Below are 21,742 nucleotides of genomic sequence, written 5' to 3'. Positions count from 1 at the left end.
ACTAGAAGGACTCAGTTAGTTCTAATACAATCTTTTACTGTTATCTCTAGTAATTTTAAAAATATATAAAATTGATATACTTGGTATTTGAACATTATTTAGTTCCAAGATACAATTAAAATACTAATTATCTGTCATTAAAAGTAGAACACCCATTTTTCTATACTACGCTTAAAATAAATAAAAGACCAATACCTGGAAGGGTTCATAGAAAAGAGCTTCAAAGCCTTCAGATAGACCTCTAATTAATCCAAATGGGTTTCCAAGTACATCTAAGCCCAATACAAGGACGTACATCTGTTTCAAGAACTACAGGAAAATAAATAAATAAATGAAGTTATTTGCAACCGTTGTAAGAAAATATATCATGAACCAATGTAGAAAAAATGGGATACTGACTAAATTAGGTTGTTAAAGGAAAACTCTGCAGTGACGTTTTACTATGTTCCAGGCATTATGCTCGTACTTTACATGGGACTTTCAAATGGGATAGAATTCAGGTTTGAGGCAAAGTCAGCCGTTTGTCAGTTACATAACCTTGGAGAACCTTGGATAACCAGTTACATAACCTTACATAACAAGTCATGTAGTCTCTATAGGCCCTGCTCTTTTCATCTGTAAACTGGTAGGTCTATTATACTGACCTTGCATGGCTGAGTATGCATATTAAATGAATATAATTTCAATAATTGGTACTCATTTTTGTTACATTATTATCAGTATTACTATGAACTAAATGGGTTGATAACCAAAACAAAAAGACAAATGAAAAAATATCCTTATTTGAACATGTAAAAATCAAGTTTAAACAGTGTAAGAGAAAAGACCTTTCCGCAGAGGAAGGCAAGAGGAATGTCACCCAGAACAACAGTACTCGTGTGTGCGTGCTCAGTCACTTAACTCACGTCTGCCTCTCTGCAACCCCATGGACAGTGGCCTGCCAGGTTCCTCTGCCCATGGAATTTTCCAGGCAAGAATACTGGAGTGAGCTGCCATGCCCTCCTCCAGGGAATCCTCCCGACCCAGGGATAGAACCTGTGTCTCTTACATCTACGGCATTGGCAGGTGGGTTCTTTCCTACTCGCGCCACCTGGGAAGCCCAAGGGTACTCTAGTGCCCCCAAACAGTTACTGTGTCTCTGTGCAGACTTCAAACCATGGAGTAACAGGCGTCAGTAAGAGGAACTTGCTTTCCTGGAAATTCTACTACACTATGCTTAGAAACTATAGTCACTGAAGGAATAAAATGTAACGACCCTTATTCACTATTCTTTCCCAAAGTGGTAAATGTATAATTGTAAAAGGAAAACACACTAAAGGAAACTTTTTAAAAGGTTTATATAGTTGGGGGGGGAGGAATTAGAGAAATAGAAGTTAATCATTCCAGAAAAATACTAAGTAATGAGATTGTGAATTGTAGTAAGTTAGGTAAATGTCACACACTACAATCACACATAAATGCTTTGCTTTGATATTTTATGAAGTATCTTCCATATGAGCTACGGTTAACATGACAGGAAGTTACCTGTTCACTGTAGTGTCTAACAACACTCCACATGAGCTGATCTCTGTTGTAAAACTGATACCGAATTTCGTAATAAGCAAGTCTGGGAGGAGAAAGAGTCAAAAGTACTAAGATTATTTTTTGGAAAAAAAAAAAAGACATAAAATTTCAGTGATAAATGAATCATTTCTAAGTCACAATTAGGTTTGTACATATAATTTGAGACCTTAAATATTAGGATGCCAAAACTATGATAAAACAGTACATTGTCATGCAAATCTTTCATAAACACATAGAGTAAAAAGTTGACCATAATCCCACTACACAGTGAATTTTTTCTTTTAAACTTTTTCTTTTCCTCATTTTCCACTTCAAATTCTTTCTTTTCTTTTCTATGCAACTGAAAAATATTAAAATACTCTGTATGCATTTTTATACTCAACATTTTAGATAAATAGTCTTTTAGGTTTTCAAATTTTGATGTAACCATTTTTAATAACATAGCATTCCATCATTTCGATGGGTCAAACAATTCTTTCATGATCAGACAATTCTAAATTTTGACGTAATAATCAGAGTTGCCATGTGTATTCTGTATATAACTTTGGTTGCATTTCAAGATTATTTTCTGACCAAATTCCTACCCAAAATAATTACTGAGTGAAAGACTACAAAAGTATTTAAGACTCTTGATATATATCCCTTTCCACTCGTACATATGATTAAAAAAAATGTCCATTTCTTAGATGCACCTCTCTCTAGTACTAGGATTTCTCATATTTTGAAATCTTTGATAATTTGTTTTAATTTGCATATATTCTTTGATAAGTAATAAAGCTAAACATTTCTAATATCTATTAGCCACCCTATCTTCCCTTTTATGAATTAGTTCACATTGTTCTCTGGTACCTATGGCATTTGAATTTTTAGGTTAAAAATTAAATTATTAATCTTTTGCTATACTTGTCATATCACCCCAGTTCTTTGTTTTTTAATTATTTTCATTGATTTTGTTTTAAGAGTCTAATTTTTATGTAGTCAAATTAATTTTTATTTTTCCATCAGGATTTTTTCCATTGCTTTTAAACATAGGAAGGTTTCCTTTTATTTAGAGATCTGATAGCAATTAACTTCTATTTTTCCTTAATTTTTCTCTTTCCATTTGAATTTAATGTTTAAGCCTTTAATTCCTATAAAATTTGATAGTGTACAGGGTAAAAGTAGTATTAATGAATTTTTTTCTCTAATACCACTGTTGAATATTCAATTCAATAAATATTCACTGAATTTATATGTATCTGGCACACACAAATATTCTTTAATATGTTAAAGGTAGCAAGGAGCTATTTATACTTTGCCATAAAATTATACTGAAATTTAATCCTACTGCTATATATTTCTAAATATAATTTCACTTAAAACTTGGCCCATTTATAACATACTACTAAAATAATTCAATGTTTATACTATATTCATGTATTATCTAGATGCTGATAACTGAAGAAAAGATTAGACTCTTTACCTTGTCTTTATGAGTAAAATAAGTATACCTAAAGAGCATAATTAGAATGGGTCCAAACTATTAAAAGTGTAAGTAGTAAGAATTACCATTTTTCTAAGGTAACTTCTACCACAAATGAAGAGAGTAACTATCCAGAAACAGCATCCTGGTATAAAAATCTCCTAACACACTTCAAGAGAACTCTTACTTGAATATAAGGTCATCCACATCAGTCAGAGTAGCACCGATGCTTTTCAACAGCAGGTTGACAGAATGAATTGGAATCATTTCCTGTTTCTCTTGGTTTGATTCCTCACCACCAGAACCCAAAGACAAACTCAAGTGCAACTAAAAGGAAAATAATGTTCAATAAATGAAAACTAAAAACAAAAATACGTACATACATGGACGCCAAATTGTCCAGACACAAACAAATCCATCTCTCAATTAGAATCCTTAAGAAAACTATTATTTGTTACTCTATATTACACAGAACAGCTCTGATCCTCACATTTACTTTCTAATAAAATACAAATCAATCTGTCCCAAAAACTGAACTATAATTTTATTCAAACTTTATAAATAACATTGTGTTTATATAGAGGAAACCAAAAAAACCCAAAAAAACACTTTGCAAAAACAGTATAATCATTTTAAGAGGAAAAACATGTCAACTGGCCTACCAGCAGTCTAACTCAAAATAATGGATAATCATTTCCACAAGATAAATAACTTTTAGTAACAATTAACAAGAACAACTGCAGTATAATTACATGATAACAAGTAACAACAGCATTACAATTATGGCAACACTTTAGCAAGTTCCAAATAAATGGTTAAAAGAATAATAAGGTTTTCAGCTTCCACAAGCCCTTCAACTCAGGGCTTAACCACGAGACTTTCACATTCCCATTTAGCTTCTTCTACTTTGTGCTGCATCAACATTAGTGCGACAGTGCCAGAAGATACAGGCAGAAGGTAATTCAACGTGTATTAAGTAAAGCAGATAACTCTGCCTTCTCATTCTGCCACTTCTCTAGGCATTCACCCTCATCAACAGAGAGCTCAACAGAAGGGACTTGGGGAAAAGCCAGGAAAGCCTGGTGGTTGAACTTTTTCTCCCATGGACAACTTTTGTCCATCTGCAGACTTAGAGAGGGCTGGGATCCAAGAAAGGCAATCTTCAGTGAAAAGAGACCCAGCCTTTTCCTAGGGCAAAGTCACCACAGAGTAAGAAAGTGACCATGATATTCATGATCTTAATTATTCAACTTTATGGGACAATTCCCAGTGTGCCTAAAAACACTGTTATTTAGTGGCTCAGTCAAGTCCGACTCCTTGTGACTGAAAGGACTGTATCCTGCCTCAGTCCATGGGATTCCCGAGGCAAGAACACTGGAGTGCGTTGCCATTTGCTTCTCCAGGGGGCCTTCCCGACACATGGATTGAACCCGTGTCTCCTGCTTGGCAGGATTTTTACCACTGAGTCGCAGTATGTACAGGTAAATTATAAATCTTTAATACCCCATAGAGATTATAAACCCCATGAAGTCATTTTATATCTTCAACAGCAACGTCAAGAGCAGGTTTTCAGTTAATAATTTGTTGAAGGTACTGTCCAATCTCATAAAGAACTGATTTTCATTTAATAATGAAAAAGAAATTGTGTATAACTCACCACATAAAACAATATCAATTTTGAACCTAACACTATGGATGTTTGATATCACCAAACTAATGTATCAATTTAAAATAATAATTTCATTTTATAAATCTATTCACTTAGCTGAAAGGATTGGTGAATGTAACTGACAATAACGTGCTGCTAACAGTTTTTGAGAATGTAAAGGATCATCAATATTTGTAAAGAGTTACTTAATTGTAAATCTGGCCCATTACACAAGTTTAGAGCTCTATGGATGATAGCATTTGTGGATTCTCTAAGCAGTCACCTTTCCCTAGAAAAGCTAAAAAGAATAACAAAAGGAGACAAGGAAATGGGTTCATAAAGGACAAAATCAGGCAAGTGAAAGGTATCCAATTTTCCACTCCCCTAGTTACAATCAAATTTTGGAAGGGTGAAAAACACCACATCAACAGTGTAACAGCAACTTCAGCGTTTTCACATTCTGGTTACAACACCCATTATAGCTTTCTATTCAGACAGTGAGGAGTTACAAAGTGCAACCACAACATTAAATGTTGGTGAGCACTTCTCTGCTTAATTAAGAAATGCTTTTGTCAGCTTCTTCCTTGAAGAAAGGGGTTATTAATTCAAGACTAGAGATCATGCTCTGGTGGTTTCTCTGTGGGAATTGTGGCTGTACATATGTTACAGAGAACTGTCTTAATTATTTCAATTAATCAAACAAAATTCCCCCCAAATATCTGATACAACAAATTAAAACCCACATTTGTATACAGATCCTTTAAAAGTTCTACAATACTTCTGTCAAATTTTCAAAGTAATAATTACAACAAACCTTTATAGGAGAAATATGGAAATGTTCAAAGAAACTAAGAATGGATGTATCAGTCACTGAGGTCCCCACTAATTCTGTGTTTATAGCATCAGAGTCTTCCCGGATTAACTCTGTCTGAAAAAAATCAATCAAGATTTTCTATTTTAATTTTTTTCTCCAATAATTATTGAAAAGAATGGCTGATCTTTCATAATATTCCCAATAAGTAAAAATTATTACCCATTTTCTTTCAGCTTCAGGGTCTGTTGTTGGGGTAAACAGCGCAGTAATAGCTCCTAGAAATCCCTGATCAACTTTTAAAGCCATTTCCTGAATGAGAACCATAAAATACCTAAGGAAAAAACAATTTTTTAAATAGAAAAGGCTTTTTTAAAGATGAAAAAGGCATTTTATCAAACATTGCAATTTTCCATGTTAAAACTTTGATTTTGGCCAAAAACCACAGCAAGATTTTGTTCTATGATCTCTAAAACAAGGGTTATGTTAACAAGATCAAAGTTTATTTAGACTGAGATTTTTTTTTTTTAAATTAAAGTGAAAGTTTCACTAGAGGTAATACTGCTATATTAACACTTAGCATTTAAAGTTCCAAATTCTCTATTTACCATGTTATGGAAGATATAAGAACAATGATGATGCAGCATGTATTATCTAATTTTTAAAGTCCACAGGAATTAAAGAACACACCTCACAAATATATCATTTATATTTCACTATTTTATATTCTAATGGAAGTTACAAAGGGGAGAAGGGGTTGAAGGAATTTTACACTTTAAAATATATAGAGGCTATTATTAAAATAAGTTTCAACATATAAAATCACTTAACCATAAGTAGATAGATATGCTCAGGTGGAAATAATTTTTATACAAAAGTCACTTCCAAAACATGATGTATTTTCAAAGTAGCTTCTCATTTTAAATTCCTTTAGATGAACAAGGGTTTCTTTACTTACTTGAACTGTAAGACTTTACTGTACTCATTAAATCTTGTGATGACACTCACATCAATGAAAGGTTTGGGCTCTAAAAGGAAGAAAGAAAAGGGTTTTGAAAAAGGCAATCAAGCTTTCTAGTAGGTCAAAATGATATCTATTCAACTTTTATATACAGGGTATATCTCAATTTAATTTTTTCTTACCTGAATCCAAAGCAATAGATTTTGGAGGAGCCACAGGATGAAATACAACAGGGAACACCGTACCTGGTAACTGACTATCAACCTAAAGAAAAGAAAACTGATTCAGCAGTACTTTAATTTAAACTTTTGATTTAGAGATGTATTATAGAAGATGCCATTAATTACATCATAAATAATATCTGTATTTCTATGTGCTGCTATTAAAAGTTTCACTTTAAATCTAAATTTCTTATATATCTTCACCAAGGGCAATTTTCCACATACAGGAATATATAAACATCCTCATAATTGCACTAGAATTGTGGAGCATGAACACCACTAATGGAAATATTTGTATCAATGGATCATGAGAGATTTCAACTATCTATAATTTAAATAAAAATGTAAGTGAAGACTGAATATGAAATTACAGGTTAGGTATTAAGAAAAAGAGAACAAAAATGTCCTAAAAAGTAATAATCCATAGTTAAAAACAAGGGATGGAGGGAGGCAGGAAGGGAGAAAGCAAACAAACAGTTTGATAAAAACAGCCTCCAATAAAGCCCTAATCATTCCCATATAGAAGAATAAAAGAAAATCTTAATTTGGGATTCCATGACAAATTCAAAGAAATATTAAAAAAAACAATTTCTGTAAGAAAACATATGGCCAAATTAAAGTCTCAGTGGTCATTTAGCCGTGGATAAATAGTATGGTGAATCTACAGGATACGTGGAAGAAGGAAAATAAGCTTATAAACAAAAAGAAAGATATCAATTCTGATGTATGACTTTTGTTGTTGTTCAGTTGCTAAGTTGTGTCTAACTCTTTTCAATGCCATGGACTACAGCACACCAGACTTCCCTGTCCTTCACCATCTCCCAGAGCTTGCTCAAACTCATGTCCATCAACGCGGTGATGCCATCCAGCCATCTCGTCCTCTGTCATCCCCTTCTCCTCCTGTCTTCAACCCTTCCCAGGATCAGGGTCTTTTCCAATGAGTCAGCTCTTCACATCAGGTGGCCAAAGTACTGGAGCTTCAGCTTCATCACCAGTCCTTCCAGTGAATATTCAGGGTTGATTTCCTTTAGGATTGACTGGTTTGATCTTGCAGTCTCTCAAGAGTCTTCTCCAATACCACAGTTCAGTACCAATAGTCCTTCAGCGCTCAGCTTCCTTTATAGTACAACTGCCACATCCATACACGACTACTGGAAAAACCATAGCTTTGACTATATATATAACAAGCTGTTATACTCTCTTCTTTCACCTTTGTCAAGAGGCTCCTTAGTTTCTCTTTGCTTTCTGCCATAAGGCTTGTGCCATCTGCATATCTGAGGTTACTGGTATTTCTGCCAGAAATCTTGATTTCGGCTTGTGCTTCATCCAGTCCAGCATTTCTCATGATATACTCTGCATATAAGTTAAATAAGCAGGGTGACAATATACAGCCTTGACATACTCCTTTTCCTATTTGGAACCAGTCTGTTGTTCCATGTCCAGTTCTAACTGTTGCTTCTTGACCTGCATACAGGTTTCTCAGGAAGCAGGTAAGGTGGTCTGGTATTCCCATCTCTTTAAGATAATTTTCCACATTTTGTTGTTATCCACACAAGGGCTTTGGCATAGTCAATAAAGCAGAGAAGATGTTTTTCTAGAATTCTCTTGCTTTTTCCATGATCCAACGGATGCTGGCAATTTAATCTCTGGTTCCTCTGTCTTTTCTAAATCCAGCTTGAACATCTGGGAGTTTTGGGTTCACATACTATTGAAGCCTGGCTTGGAGAATTTTGAGCATTACTCTGCTAGCATGTGAAATGAGTGCAATTGTGTGGTAGTTTGAGCATTCTTTGGCATTTCCCTTCTTTGGGATTGGAATGAAAACTGACCTTTTCCAGTCCTGTGGCCACTGCTGAGTTTTCCAAATTTGCTGGCATACTGAGTGCAGCACTTTCACAGCATCATCTTTTAGTACTTGAAATAGCTCAACTGGAATTTCATCACTTCCCCTAACTTTATTCATAGTGATGCTCCCTAAGACCCACTTGACTTCGGATTCCAGGATGTCTGGTTCTAGGTGAGTGATCACACCATCATGGTTATCTGGGTCATGGAGATCTTGTTTGTATAGTTCTGTGTACTCATGCCACCTCTTGTTAATATCTCCTACTTCTAACAGTCCCTACCATTTCTGTCCTTTAATGTGCCCAACTCTGCATGAAATGTTCCCTTCAGTTCAGTTCAGTTCAGTTCAGTCGCTCAGTCGTGTCCAACTCTTTGTGACCCCATGCATTGCAGCAAGCCAAGCCTCTCTGTCCATCACCACCTCCCAGAGCTTACTCAAACTCATGTCCATTGAGTTAGTGAAGCCATCCAACCATCTCATCCTCTGCTGCTCCTTTCTCCTTCTGCCTTCAATCTTTCCCAGCATCAGGGTCTTTTCAAATGAGTCAGTTCTTCGCATCAGGTGGCCAAAGTATTGGAGTTTCAGCTTCAGCATCAGACCTTCCAATGAATATTCAGGATTGATTTCCTTTAGGATGGACGGGTTTGATCTCCTTGCAGTCCAAGGGGCTCTCAAGAGTCTTCCCCAACACCATGGCTCAAAAGCATCAATTCTTTGGCGCTCAGCATTCTTTACAGTCCAACTCTCACATCCATACATGACCAGTAGAAAAACCATAGCCTTTACTAGATAGACCTTTGTTGGCAAAGTAATGTCTCTACTTTTTAATATGCTGTCTAGGTTGGTCATAACTTTCCTTCCAAGGAGGAAGCGGCTTTTAATTTCATGGTTGCAATCACCATCTGCAGTGATTTTGAGCCCCAAAAAATAAAGTCAGCCACTATTTCCACTGTTTCCCCATCTATTTGCCATGAGGTGATGGCACTGGATGCCATGATCTTAGTTTTCTGAATGTTGAGCTTTAAGCCAACGTTTTCACTCTCCTCTTTCACCTTCATCAAGAGACTCTTTAGTTCTTCTTCACTTTCTGCCATAAGGGTGGTGTCATCTGCATATCTGGGGTTATTGATATTTCTCCCGGGAATCTTGATTCCAGCTTGTGCTTCCTCCAGCCCAGCGTTTCTCACAATGTACTCTGCATGTAAGTTAAATAAGCAGGGTGACAATATACAGCCTTGATATACTCCTTTTCCTGGAACCAGTCTGTTGTTCCATGTCCAGTGCTAACTGTTGCTTCCTGACCTCCATACAGGTTTCTTAAGAGGCAGGTCAGGTGGTATGGTATTCCCATCTCTTTCAGAATTTTCCAGTTTATTGTGATCCACACAAAGGCTTTGGCACAGTCAATAAAGCAGAAATAGATGTTTTTCTGGAACTCTCTTGCTTTTTCGATGATCCAGCTGATGTTGGCAATTTGATCTCTGGTTCCTCTGCCTTTTTAAAAACCAGCTTGAACATCTGGAAGTTCACTGTTCACGTATTGCTGAAGTCTGGCTTGGAGAATTTTAAGCATTACTTTACTAGCGTGTGAGATGAGTGCAACTGTGCAGTAGTTTGAGCATTCTTTGGGATTGCCTTTCTTTGGGACTGGAATGAAAACTGACCTTTTCCAGTCCTGTGGCCACTGCTGAGTTTTCCAAATTTGCTGGCATATTGAGTGCAGCACTTTCACAGCGTCATCTTTCAATATTTGAAATAGCTCAACTGGAATTCTATCACCTCCACTAGCTTTGTTCGTAGTGATGCTTCCTAAGGCCTACTTGCTTTCACATTCCAGGATGTCTGGCTCTAGGTGAGTGATCACACCATTGTGATTATCTGGATCGTGAAGATCTTTTTTGTACAGTTCTTCTGTGTATTCTTGCCACCTCTTCTTAATATCTTCCGCTTCTATTAGGTCCCTACCATTTCTGTCCTTTATTGAGCCCATCTTTGCATGAAATGTTCCCTTGGTATCTCTAATTTTCTTGAAGAGATCTCTAGTCTTTCCCATTCTACTGTTTTCCTCTATTTCTTGCATTGAGTGCTGAGGAAGGCTTTCTTATATCTCCTTGCTATTCTTTGGAACTCTGCATTCAAATGGGTATATCTTCCCTTTTTTCCTTTGCCTTTCGCTTCTCTTCTCAGCTGTTTGTAACGGCTGCTCAGAGAACCATTTTGCCTTTTTGCATTTCTTTTTCTCGGGTACGGTTTTCCTGTAGCTCAGTCGATAAAGAATCTGCCTGCAGTGCAGGAGACCCAGGTTCAAATCCTGGGTTGGGAAGATCCCCTGGAGAAGGAACTGGCAACCCACTCCAGTATCCTTGCCTGGAAAATCTCTGGACAGAGGAGCCTGATGCGCTGCAGTCCATTGGATCGGAATGAGCTGGACACAACTGAGTGACTAACACTTATTAACACTTACTTAACACTTACCTGTACAATGTTATGAATCTCCATCCATCATTCTTCAGGCACTCTGTCTATCAGATCTAATCCCTTGACAGAACCTTGTGAAAAAAAATTCAGACCCAAGATTCCCAAACTGATTAGATATACCCATTGAATAGGATGACAATGTTACCTGAAGCCAATACAATCTCGCCCTTAAACTTCTTTGGTGAGGGGATTGCTTATATTCAACCTGAATTCCTGATAAAAAATGTCGCCTTATACAGCACCGAGAAGGGAGACGCATTTCCATTGGGTCCTTGCCAAAATTCACCTGGGAAAAAAGCAGATGTGCTTGTGATGAACTGGTATTAGCAGTGTAGACCATTTTAAATATCCACTTAGACACAAATTGAAAAAGAAAAATACTCATTTCTACGTCTAATCAAAAGATCTACCTTAAGATGATCTACAGCTGAGATGTTTTAAGTAGAATCATCACATAACTAAAGTTATGCGAAAAATTTTCAGTGATATAAACTGTACTTAGAGAAAATAAGTCATGCTTTTCATTTTTTTAAAAACCTCAGTGAGTGAGTTTGTGATAGTCACTCAGTTGTGTCCAACTCTTTGCAACCCCATGGACTGTAGCCTGCCAGGCTCCTGTCCATGGAATTCTCTAGGCAGGAATACTGGAGTGAGTTATCATTTCCTTCTTCAAAAAACCTCAACAGTAATGAATAATTCCAGATAACCCTTATGCTTTGTTTTAACAAAGTTAAACAGTGAATAGTCAATAGCTTACTTATGTCTGACACTAACTGAACAGTGTTCTTTCACTTCAGCATGACCAACATTTATAGGGATGAGGGTGAGGGTGGGGAGCAGGTATGGTGATAATGCAAATGCAACCATTGGAGACAAAGAGTACCCACACTGCATGACTGAAACTTCAGTCAAGCTTCTGGGCTCTTCTTGAAGCAAAAGGGACTTTCAGTTTTAATAATGTAGGGCCCTGTGTAGAGCACATGTTTATTTGTGGACATCTACTTACGTCCTACAATCATTTACATTTAATGAATTTAATTGGGCAAATGTTTCTATAGGGTTTTCATCACGGAGATATACAATTCTGCACAGCCTTTAGCAATATACTAATATCATTCAGAATAGAAGTTTCAATAAGTAATGTTGATTTCTCCATCATCTTCCTAAAAATAAGTTACATGAAACTATCGGCTTTTCAAATAGAGGAAATTATAAAAATGCAGATAAGAAACATTTAAATAATGTCTTACAGTATATGATCAACAGTATATTTTAATTTAAAATGTGCTAATAAATTTTCTTAGTCATACTAATGCTACTAACAAATTAGTTTCTGCATACATATATTTACTTGGATAGTGAAATTTTATTTACTACCACCAATGGCAACATAATACATAAATAAGAAAAAAAAACAAATTTGGTATACCTCAAAATTATCATCTAGTTTAATCCAGCCAAGGTCTCTTGATTCTAGATATTTCTTATAGGACTTTTCCAATAAAATTATTTGCTTTTGACTAAACGGCTTCCACTTCTGTTTTGGTTTCATCTCCCAAACAACACCAGAACTAAAATAATTCACAAAGAAAATAAATTAAATGCATAATTTAGGTTGTGGAATTTTTTTTCAATTTCAAATTTTCCCAACTGTCAACTCCTATGAAAATCACATTTATGCAAGAGATTTTAAACACCAAAATATATCTATGTTTTATATAAAAGTGCATAAGGAAAAGAGGCAGGGGATATGTTTTTGTATCACACACTGATATCAATGAACTAAGGAATTGGCAAAATTTTTTCATATGGGGATATTTTAGGCAAAAACCCATCAAGATGGAAGATCTAAATATCAAACATAAAACTACAACATTCCTAGATATAACATAGGAGAAAATCTAAGTGACCTTGGGTTTGGCAGTGATTTTTACAATACATCACTAAAAAGCACAATCCATGAAAAAAAAAAAACAGATGTGGGACTTTCCTGAAATTGAAAATTTCTGCTCTGTGAAAGACACCGTTAAAAGAACCAAAAGGCTGGGAGAAAATATTTGTAAAACATATATCTGATAAAAGACTGATGTGGTAAGTCCCCTACATACAAACCTTTAAGTGTCAAACTTGCAAAGATATGAACAGGTGTTCACATGTCCAATCACATAAATTAGTTTACGTGTCTGGTGTACACTGTCACATGTGTGCATCTTCTACAAGCCGCTGTGCTTTTGAGTACTTCACTGAGCAGTACTATATAGAGTACAGTATCTCTACTTCAAGGCCAGGATGTCCAGGAGCAAACATAAAAGCAGTGGTGATGCAGCTGGTACACAAGAAATGCCAGACGTTATACTGTACTACTGTACTTTTCAAGGTACTATACTGTAAGATTAAAAAGACTTTTTTTTTTTTTTTATGTATTATTTGTGTGAAAAGTATTATAAACCTATTACAGGACAGTACTATATAGCTAACTGTGTTAATTGGGTACCTAAGCTAACTTTGTTGGACTTAAGAACAAATTGGATTTATGGACATGCTCTTGGAACAGAACTTGTTTGTATGCAGGGGACTTATTGTACCCAAAGTATACAAAGAACTCTTAAAACTCAACAATAGCAAAAAATACTAAATTGGGCAAAAGATCTGAACCTCATCAAATGAGGTTCAAATGACAAAAAAGCATATGAAAAGATGTTCAACATCATATGTAATTAGGTAGCTGCAAATTAAAACAGAGACCACTACAAATCTATTAGAACGGCCAAAACCTGCAACACTGACAATACTAAATGCTGGCAAGGATGTGGACCAACAGGAATCTCTCATTCATTCATGGCAGGGTTACCAAATGGTGAACCGCTTCTCACAAAATTAAACTGGCAGGAGCTTAACAAAGAGCACTACATACACGACCTCTGTGTTTTGCTTAATTTTGTACTTCACCAAACACATTATTATCGATAGACCCTATACTGGTTATACCTGATAATTATTTCCCTCAACAGCCTCCAAAGAAGAATGAGTCTTTTACCACAGTGTGATTGAAAAACCAAAATAAATAAATTCAAATATTTTTCTTATGTAAGTATAGGCAGAATCAGAGAAAAGAACTGGTTCCACCATTATTAAAATGTTATAAACAACCACCCAGTAAGATCATGTACCCAGGTTAAAATACTGCCTCCCTGAAACTGCTTTCCAATTTACGTGATTCACTGTTGTTGGCTTCCCCAACCCACACCAGTTTCTCCAGCACCCACAGAACGTGTTCATACTTCTTTGTAGCTGGGTTTTTTTTTTAGTGTTTTTGTAATTCATTTAAAAACTACATATAAACAACAAGGAAAGAAACAAACCTCTTCTCCCACCAACTAATGAGTGCTGTCATGAGGGCAAAGACATTATTTCATCCTAGGGGCTTTCCAACTAGCAGTGAAAGCAGCTGTTCGGTAAGCTTTGCTGAAAGGTATGTACAGTACATCCAATTCAAAACAGGTATTTGTCTACCCTCATCAAGCTTGATACTATGAACTTAATGCCTTTTAAAGATTTCTGATACCTTATCTCTCTTCTCCCATACCTGGTTATCCCAATATATGAAACTTCTTGCTTGGTTTCATTGTTGACCAGTGAAAGCCCAAGACTATGGAGAGAAAAAGTTATTTCGTGATTAGCCTGCTCCATTTCTTCTGCCTGCAGAGCTTTGGAAACCAAGGCAACATCATCAGTGAAAAGCAAGACTCTCTGGCGCCCATCGAGAAATGATACCCAGTGTATCTGGATGTTTGCATCATAGGGAAACTGTCCACATTCATCCTGTGGGAAAGAGAGACTTCATATTAAACGCACAAACAGTAAGCTTTTATTACATAAGGTTGAACTGCAGTAGCTAAGAAAGCATGACTATAAATCAGAAAACCACCAAAATAACAAATTAATTAAAGTTATAATGTGTTTTGAAACATGCTCACCAATTCTTCCAAACAGTAACAGATCAGTAGTGCTTATTTTTTTTAAAACCTTAGTTTAAGTTACCTAGTCAGGCTCAAAGGGTACTCAGCAGGAATAAGAATCTCCTTCAAAGGCAACAACGGCATAAGATGCTTACTTGTCTCTCGGAGAACAGAATGGTTTAAAACTTTACTGGAAATTAATCTCAGGTAAAATTATATTTTAATACTTTATAATGCTGCAAGTATTTATATAAATCACCTTGTTAAATAGTCAACCTATGGTGATCAGTTTGTATTAACTTTCACTAAGAAGAGCCTTCTTGAATGACAGTCTTTTAAAGCATTTAAAAATATTAGACTTGATTTGGTGCGCATCTTCAGAGATTTAAATAACAATTTTTTTTTTCATTCTGGACTTAACATAAATAAAACAACAGTTCATTTCAACAGGCAGTTAATTACCTAATATGTGCTTTTCATTTCATGCTTTCTTGGAAAACAAAAACGAAAAACAAAGGATGTCACCAAAAGCACAGAAATGGTTGGTATTTGCTGTTCTCTAAAACTTATCTACAGCTTTTAACATATATCAAAGTAGACTGCCCAATTTTTTTACTCAAACATGATTAAATATTATAAATGTTTCAGAGCTACCTACTAAGGAAGGTGAATTTTCTCCTTGTAAACTACAAAATTTGATATGCATCTTGGTTCAATCTTAGTTATTATTCAAATGCTCTCTAGTCCTATTTGTTTTCAATCTATTGGATCTGTTAAAAATTAAATAAGGTATATTAAAATATCCTTAGGCAACAATGTTTCAGCTGACTTCCAACATTTTCCGTTACACATTTTGATGCAGTATTATTCACTGCAGGGAGGTTTATGGCTATCCTGCCTTCTCTGTCACATTATCATATCCTATCTAATGATTTTTGCTTTGAATCATAGCTAAATTGTTTTACTTTTGTTAAATCTTTATCATCTCTTTATGCTTTTAACTTTCTGTGGTAGTTCAGTTAAAGCAGATCTCATGTACATGCATCTGGTTAGAAACTCCTTTTTAACTTAATCTGAATGCGATCTTTTAATCGGAGAATTTAAACCATTTTCATTTACTGATATGCTTGATGGGAAGCATGGTTTAGTGGAAAAAGTCCAGGGACTATGAAGTCAAGAAGATCTGGTTTTGAATTCTAACCAGCAGTTCTAAGTTATAAACATAAGAATTTATGACACTATATAATAAGCATTAAGATATGATATATTCAACAAAATGTACTGACATTTGTCACTTACTATATACTTCCTTAGGCTTCCTTCTTTTACTATAAGAGCAAATTTTGCTTTATTTTCATTTTCTCAATTGTTTTAGAATTTTTATTACTCACTTTGCTTCTATTAAATTGGTATCCTTTAAAAAAATCATCTTTGATCTATATTTCTGTAATTAAAATTTAGGATTAAATGGTGTTAATATATTATGTTCAGAACATACTATTTCCCTGCTCCCCCTTTCATTTTATTTTGTTGTTTTTGTCTTTTACTTCACCAACTTTCTCTTATCATAGCTGTCGTATGGTTATAACTTTGGGAATCTCAGGCATATATTCCGAAAATTTTCTCTGGTCCTTCTTTGGTAAAAAAATGTTCAGAAGTGTGATCAGCTTCTGAATCTTTAGGATCATGCTACAGTTTTCTCCTCAACTATTTTTTCGTAAACTCCATGTTTGTTTGTTTTTTTCCAGTTTATTCACACTTAATGAAGAAAGTGCTTTACAGTACTGTGTGGATTTTCTTTGAATTCCCTTTTCATGTACACCTGAGCCTCAGCAGAATTCCCTTCTCAGATCAGCCAGGAGACAAGGAAATGGCTAACTGTCTTGTTTCTAGCTTAATTTTCATAACCTGGCAGATTACCAGCTGACTAAGGCACAATAATCTATTTCTTACTGTCTGGTTCTCTAACACCAAATAGAATAGAAACATTTTAAAACCATAAGCCTGCGGATACACTACTGCCAGGATTCTTTATGATTTTGCCTTAATTTACAGACCGTGACATAGTCCTTCAGGATGGCGAAACCATTCTCTCTCCAGTATCTGTCTACTACCTTATGGGAGTTGTGGTTGCTGAGGAGCATGAAATGTGAGGAGAAAGAAAATAACACCAGCGTAGTACAGGGACCTCTGGTCAAGTTAGCACGTCTCTGAGCCAGAGACCTGACTGTAACAGGGAACTTAAGCTCCTCTCTACCACTTGCAACTCTTGAGGGTTTCTCTGTTGTAAAAAGTAAAGCACAAGCAGGCAACGGAGCTCCATCAAATTGTCATGGCGAAAATCACTCCAAGAATCTCATAACCATCAGTCTTGATTTTTCAAAAGTCTATCTCTTTTATGGGTATTTCAGAGAGGATATGGGAGAGGATAATTCAGTCACTCTTGGCCAATTACTATTTTAAATAACCAAGAAAGCTTTTATGACAACTGGCATTATCAGACAGCGGAATATGACACTGTATGAACTTTTCAGCATAGAATATAATCCTACAGAAACTAGGTACCACTCGTGGAGGAGCAGTGTCTATATTGGAGGGAGGCTGGCAGATGAATTCTTTTACTTTTTTAAGTATTTATTTATTTGGTTGCACTGATTCTTAGTTGTGGCATGTGAGATCTCAATCTTTGTTGTGGCACGCAAGATCTTTAGTTAAGGCATGTGAACTCTTACTGTTAAATGCGGGATCTAGTTCTCTGATCAGGGATCGAACCCGAGCACCCTGCGTTGAGAGCATGGAGTCTTAGCCACTGGACCACCAGGGAAGTTCCTGGCAGATGAATTCTTAAGCCCTTCCCAAAATCTAAGCGTCTAGGAAATAACATTTTTAATTAATTTAGCTACCTAAATAGTATTTCAATAAGTAATTAATTGTATTTCTTACATGGATGATTTGCTACTGTCATACTCCTTTAATTAAAAAACCATATGGCTTTGATAGGGAAAACATGCTTTAAAAAATCTTACAGCTAACAATGGTATGCAAAATAAAGCTGTTATTCACTTAGCCTCAACATTCCTTCTTTATAAAAAAAAGTAAATAAAAAAGTACTGGTCTTAGGCAAGCTGAAACAGGCCTATTTTTTAAAATGCAAGTAAAGTATTTTGACTGATTTAGGACAAAATATTGGTGTGAACTATTTACCAACTAAAGCCCCAAAGCAACTTATTTTGAAAATACTTGCAATTCATTTTTAGTTCAAAAAAGAAAAAGATGACAATGTGAAGCTAACTTGTCTACTTCCTGTGTTATTTAGGCACTTCCCTGGTGGCTCAAACGGTAAAGAATCTGCTGCACTGCAGGAGGCCTGGGTTCGATCCCTGGGTTGGGAAGATCCCCTGGAGGAGAGCATGGCAACCCACTCCAGTTTTCTTCCCTGGAGAATTCCCGTGGACAAAGGAGCCTGGCAGGTTACAGTCAACAGGGTCGCAAAGAGTCGGACACGACTGAGCGACCAAGCACAGCACACTTCACATGATACCCATTCACATCAGATGATACCTTCAACAGATCATGTTCCCCAACATTTGCTGCATAACTCCATTTAAGCTTTCTGGTACCAGTGGGATCTTCCCAGGCAAAGAGTCGAACTTGTCTTGGCAGCAATACCATTTCTTCCTTTGACCCGCTGAAACACAAGCAACAGAGGGAAGATTAAAATACCCTGGTCTTGAGAAACGCAGACCTGTGGTTTATTGAGGAGGGGACTGGCACAAACATGTTATAAAAATGCCTTTGTTAATAAAACACAACTCTGCCTAAAAATAAGTACCCTAAAATGTCCAAATAACTAATGATTTTGAAGTCTGAGGGAAAAGAATATTGCTCTTTCTGAAGCTGCAGCATACTCTGAACTGATCCAGGTAAGATGGCACTAACAAAATCCACAAAGGTAAACAGACTGGTACCTCAGAATTCATCTACAGCAAAGGCTGTGAACAGTAAACTTTTTAGTAGCAGAGAACTTTACTTGGTACTCAAATTTGAGATTTTAATCAAAAGCAATGCATAAGAAGTAAGAGTCTCAGAAGAAAAACACAACAGGTCTGTACCACTGCTACTCTAAGTACAGTCTCTGGACCAGAAGCATTAAGCATCACCTTGAGGTTTGCTGGAAAGTGCAATATTCTGGGACCCAACTAAAACCAACTAAATCAGAACCTGCATTTTTACAGGATTTCTAGGAGATCTTAATATTGATATATAAGTTTAAGGAGTACTGGTCTAGATAATACAAGAGACTTTACAGAGAACTAAAATAAAACAAAGAGTAACCCATTTGGGGTTTAATCTATATTTTCAAATCTCTCAGCAGATTCAAGCCATGAGAGTTAAGAATACATTAAATCTGAAAAGCATTAATTTTTAAAAATTTATTTATCTATCTTTGTGCAGAGTCTTCATTGCTGTCTGAGGGTTTTCTCCAGCTGCAGTGAGTAGTGGACACTGACTGTAGTGTGCGGACTTCTCATTGTGGTGGCTTCTCCTGTGGTGGAGTTCAGGCTCCAGAGCGCCTGGGCTTCAATAGTGGTGGCCCTTGGTCTCACCAGTTATGGAACATGGGCTCTGTTGCTCTGAGGCATGAGGGATCTTTCCAGGCCAGGGATCGAACCCATGTCTCCTGCATTGGCAGGTGGACTCAACCTCTGGATGACCAAGGAAGTCCCAGAAATGCATTATTTTTTATATATTTATTTGCATGTGTGTGTATACATATATATAATGGGTATTATTATTTTATATTATATATACATACATAAAAATAATGCCCTGAAGATTTATAATAATAATTCCTTGTAAATATATTATTACATATTTTAAGAATCTAAAGCTGCCTTGTCTAATGGCATCACCTAAGCTAAACAACAGCACAGACAAGGACAACAAAATTCCTGTCAGTCTGCACTACAATACATTAAATATCACTGTTTAATCTTCCACTTAAATCTGTCTCCAGCCCTCTGCCCTCCTGTTTAATATTCCACTATACTACAAAAAAAATACGATTTATAGAGAGAGGTTCACTGAGCATCACGAGACCACAAAAGAACGGTACTGCTTAAACAAGTTCACAGTTCCTTGTATGCAATTCTGAAATGTAAAAAGCTTCAAAATTCCAAGTATTTTTCTCTTAAGTTTGGTGTCCAAACTCATGTGGCAGCAAAACTTGATCTGAACTGATGGAAAACTATTAATACTTTCATTTATCTCACCTATTACGAATGTTTAAACGTTTTGCTGCAGGAATACTGATTTGTTGCTTACAGAGTACTGCCTCAGAACTTGCCAGGGCTATTAGCAATACGCATCCCTATTACCTTTCTAAAATCTGAAAACACATGGAAGGTGAAACACATCTAGATCCAAGTATTTCCTAGAAGGAACTGTGGACCAGTGGGCTTCCCTCGTGGCTCCGTTGTAAAGAATCTGCCTGCCAATGCAGGAGACACACAAGACCCAGGTTCGATCGCTGGGTCAGGAAGATTCCCTACAGAAAGAAATGGCTATCCACTCCAGTATTCTTGCCTCCGAAATCCCAAGGTCAGAGGAGCTGGCAGGCTACACTCCATGGGGTCGCAAGAGTTGAACACAACTTTAGCAACTAAATCGCTGAAAACAAATCAGATTTTCTAAGAACCCTTTTTATTTCATACCTCTGTTTATATGTGAGGACGTCCCACGGTGTGTGGTTTATTATTAGGGCGGGTGCACATCCCTCGTGGTAGTCAGAAAAGCTGATGACAGTTGAATGCGGAGCAGTATCTACATCCACCAAGATACCCCCATTCTATTGCAGGAAAAAGGAGTATGTTTGAAGTATGGTTTAAACTGACATGTTACATTTAGAATTTCAATCACTTATGCAGATATTAAAAAATCTGTTTTCTTAAATTCCCACAGAAAATCACATTGGCTCTGATCTCTTACAGACATATGTACAGCATTATATATTGTTAGAGTTAGTATACCTTCAATTAATTATCAGGATATTTTATAGCATGTCTTAATAAAATATTTTAAAGCAAACTTTAAAAATCAAAGATATTTTATTTTAAAAACAGGAAAACTTACCAGATCTTCCAAGCTCAATAAAGTGCCATTATCCTGTTGGTTATAAAAGAATGGCCTGGAGGAGCCCTCACAGTTCACTACTCTCACACAAAGCTTGCCTGAAAATTTTTCAGGCCAAAATGGAAGGTTCTGAAAATATAAAAGTCAAATATCAGTCTTAAAACAATACTATGGTAAATAAAACAGTGGCTAATAAAGTTTTAAATTCTAATTCAAATCATAACTCAATTATCACTGTTTCTTAAAATAGCTCCATTACATTTCATATTAAGATTATTGACAATATGATTATTTATGAAGCCAAAGAAACTCCATCAGAAGAATAGATGTATTAGTCTTTTCATACTTACAGAATAATTACAATATGAGGAATTGAAGTCCTATTAAGAACATCTCAAATATCTTAAATGTTTAAAAATTATAATCTTAATATTTGCTTTTATGAATTGTACTATGAACTCTTTCAGAGTGTCTTGTCCTAGATAAACCACAAGGCAATTGAAGGCAGAGGACCTTGCTGGAACTATCTCCCCAATAGCTGTTTGATCTTAATCTTGACCTTTTTGAGCCTCAGTTTCCTTATCTGTAAAACTGAGATTTTAGTTCATAAAACAAAAGTTCCTCACCCGTGACAGAATACTGGGTAAATTCTATTTCTGAA

The 21,742-nt window shown here is 35.9% G+C and overlaps 1 protein-coding gene across 1 annotated transcript in view; it reads right to left on the bottom strand.

Annotated features, from left to right (window-relative positions):
• VPS13C (vacuolar protein sorting 13 homolog C) overlaps positions 1–21,742 on the bottom strand; it is a 168,946-nt gene that overhangs the window by 17,582 nt on the left and 129,622 nt on the right. The window contains exons 62-74 of the mRNA XM_065941879.1: positions 21,082–21,210; positions 20,664–20,797; positions 18,511–18,637; positions 14,577–14,812; positions 12,420–12,561; positions 11,136–11,276; positions 6,628–6,709; positions 6,443–6,512; positions 5,707–5,818; positions 5,488–5,601; positions 3,213–3,352; positions 1,525–1,606; positions 196–309 (exon numbers count right to left, since the gene is read on the bottom strand). Coding sequence (XP_065797951.1) covers positions 196–309; positions 1,525–1,606; positions 3,213–3,352; positions 5,488–5,601; positions 5,707–5,818; positions 6,443–6,512; positions 6,628–6,709; positions 11,136–11,276; positions 12,420–12,561; positions 14,577–14,812; positions 18,511–18,637; positions 20,664–20,797; positions 21,082–21,210 — 1,623 coding nt within the window. The remainder of the gene's footprint in view (positions 1–195; positions 310–1,524; positions 1,607–3,212; positions 3,353–5,487; positions 5,602–5,706; positions 5,819–6,442; positions 6,513–6,627; positions 6,710–11,135; positions 11,277–12,419; positions 12,562–14,576; positions 14,813–18,510; positions 18,638–20,663; positions 20,798–21,081; positions 21,211–21,742) is intronic.

The sequence above is a fragment of the Muntiacus reevesi genome, chromosome 7 (assembly GCF_963930625.1).
Source record: "Muntiacus reevesi chromosome 7, mMunRee1.1, whole genome shotgun sequence".
NCBI classification, from domain to species: Eukaryota; Metazoa; Chordata; class Mammalia; order Artiodactyla; family Cervidae; genus Muntiacus; species Muntiacus reevesi.
The sequence above is the reverse complement of the archived record's forward strand: the minus strand, read 5'-3'. Positions and strand labels throughout refer to the sequence as shown.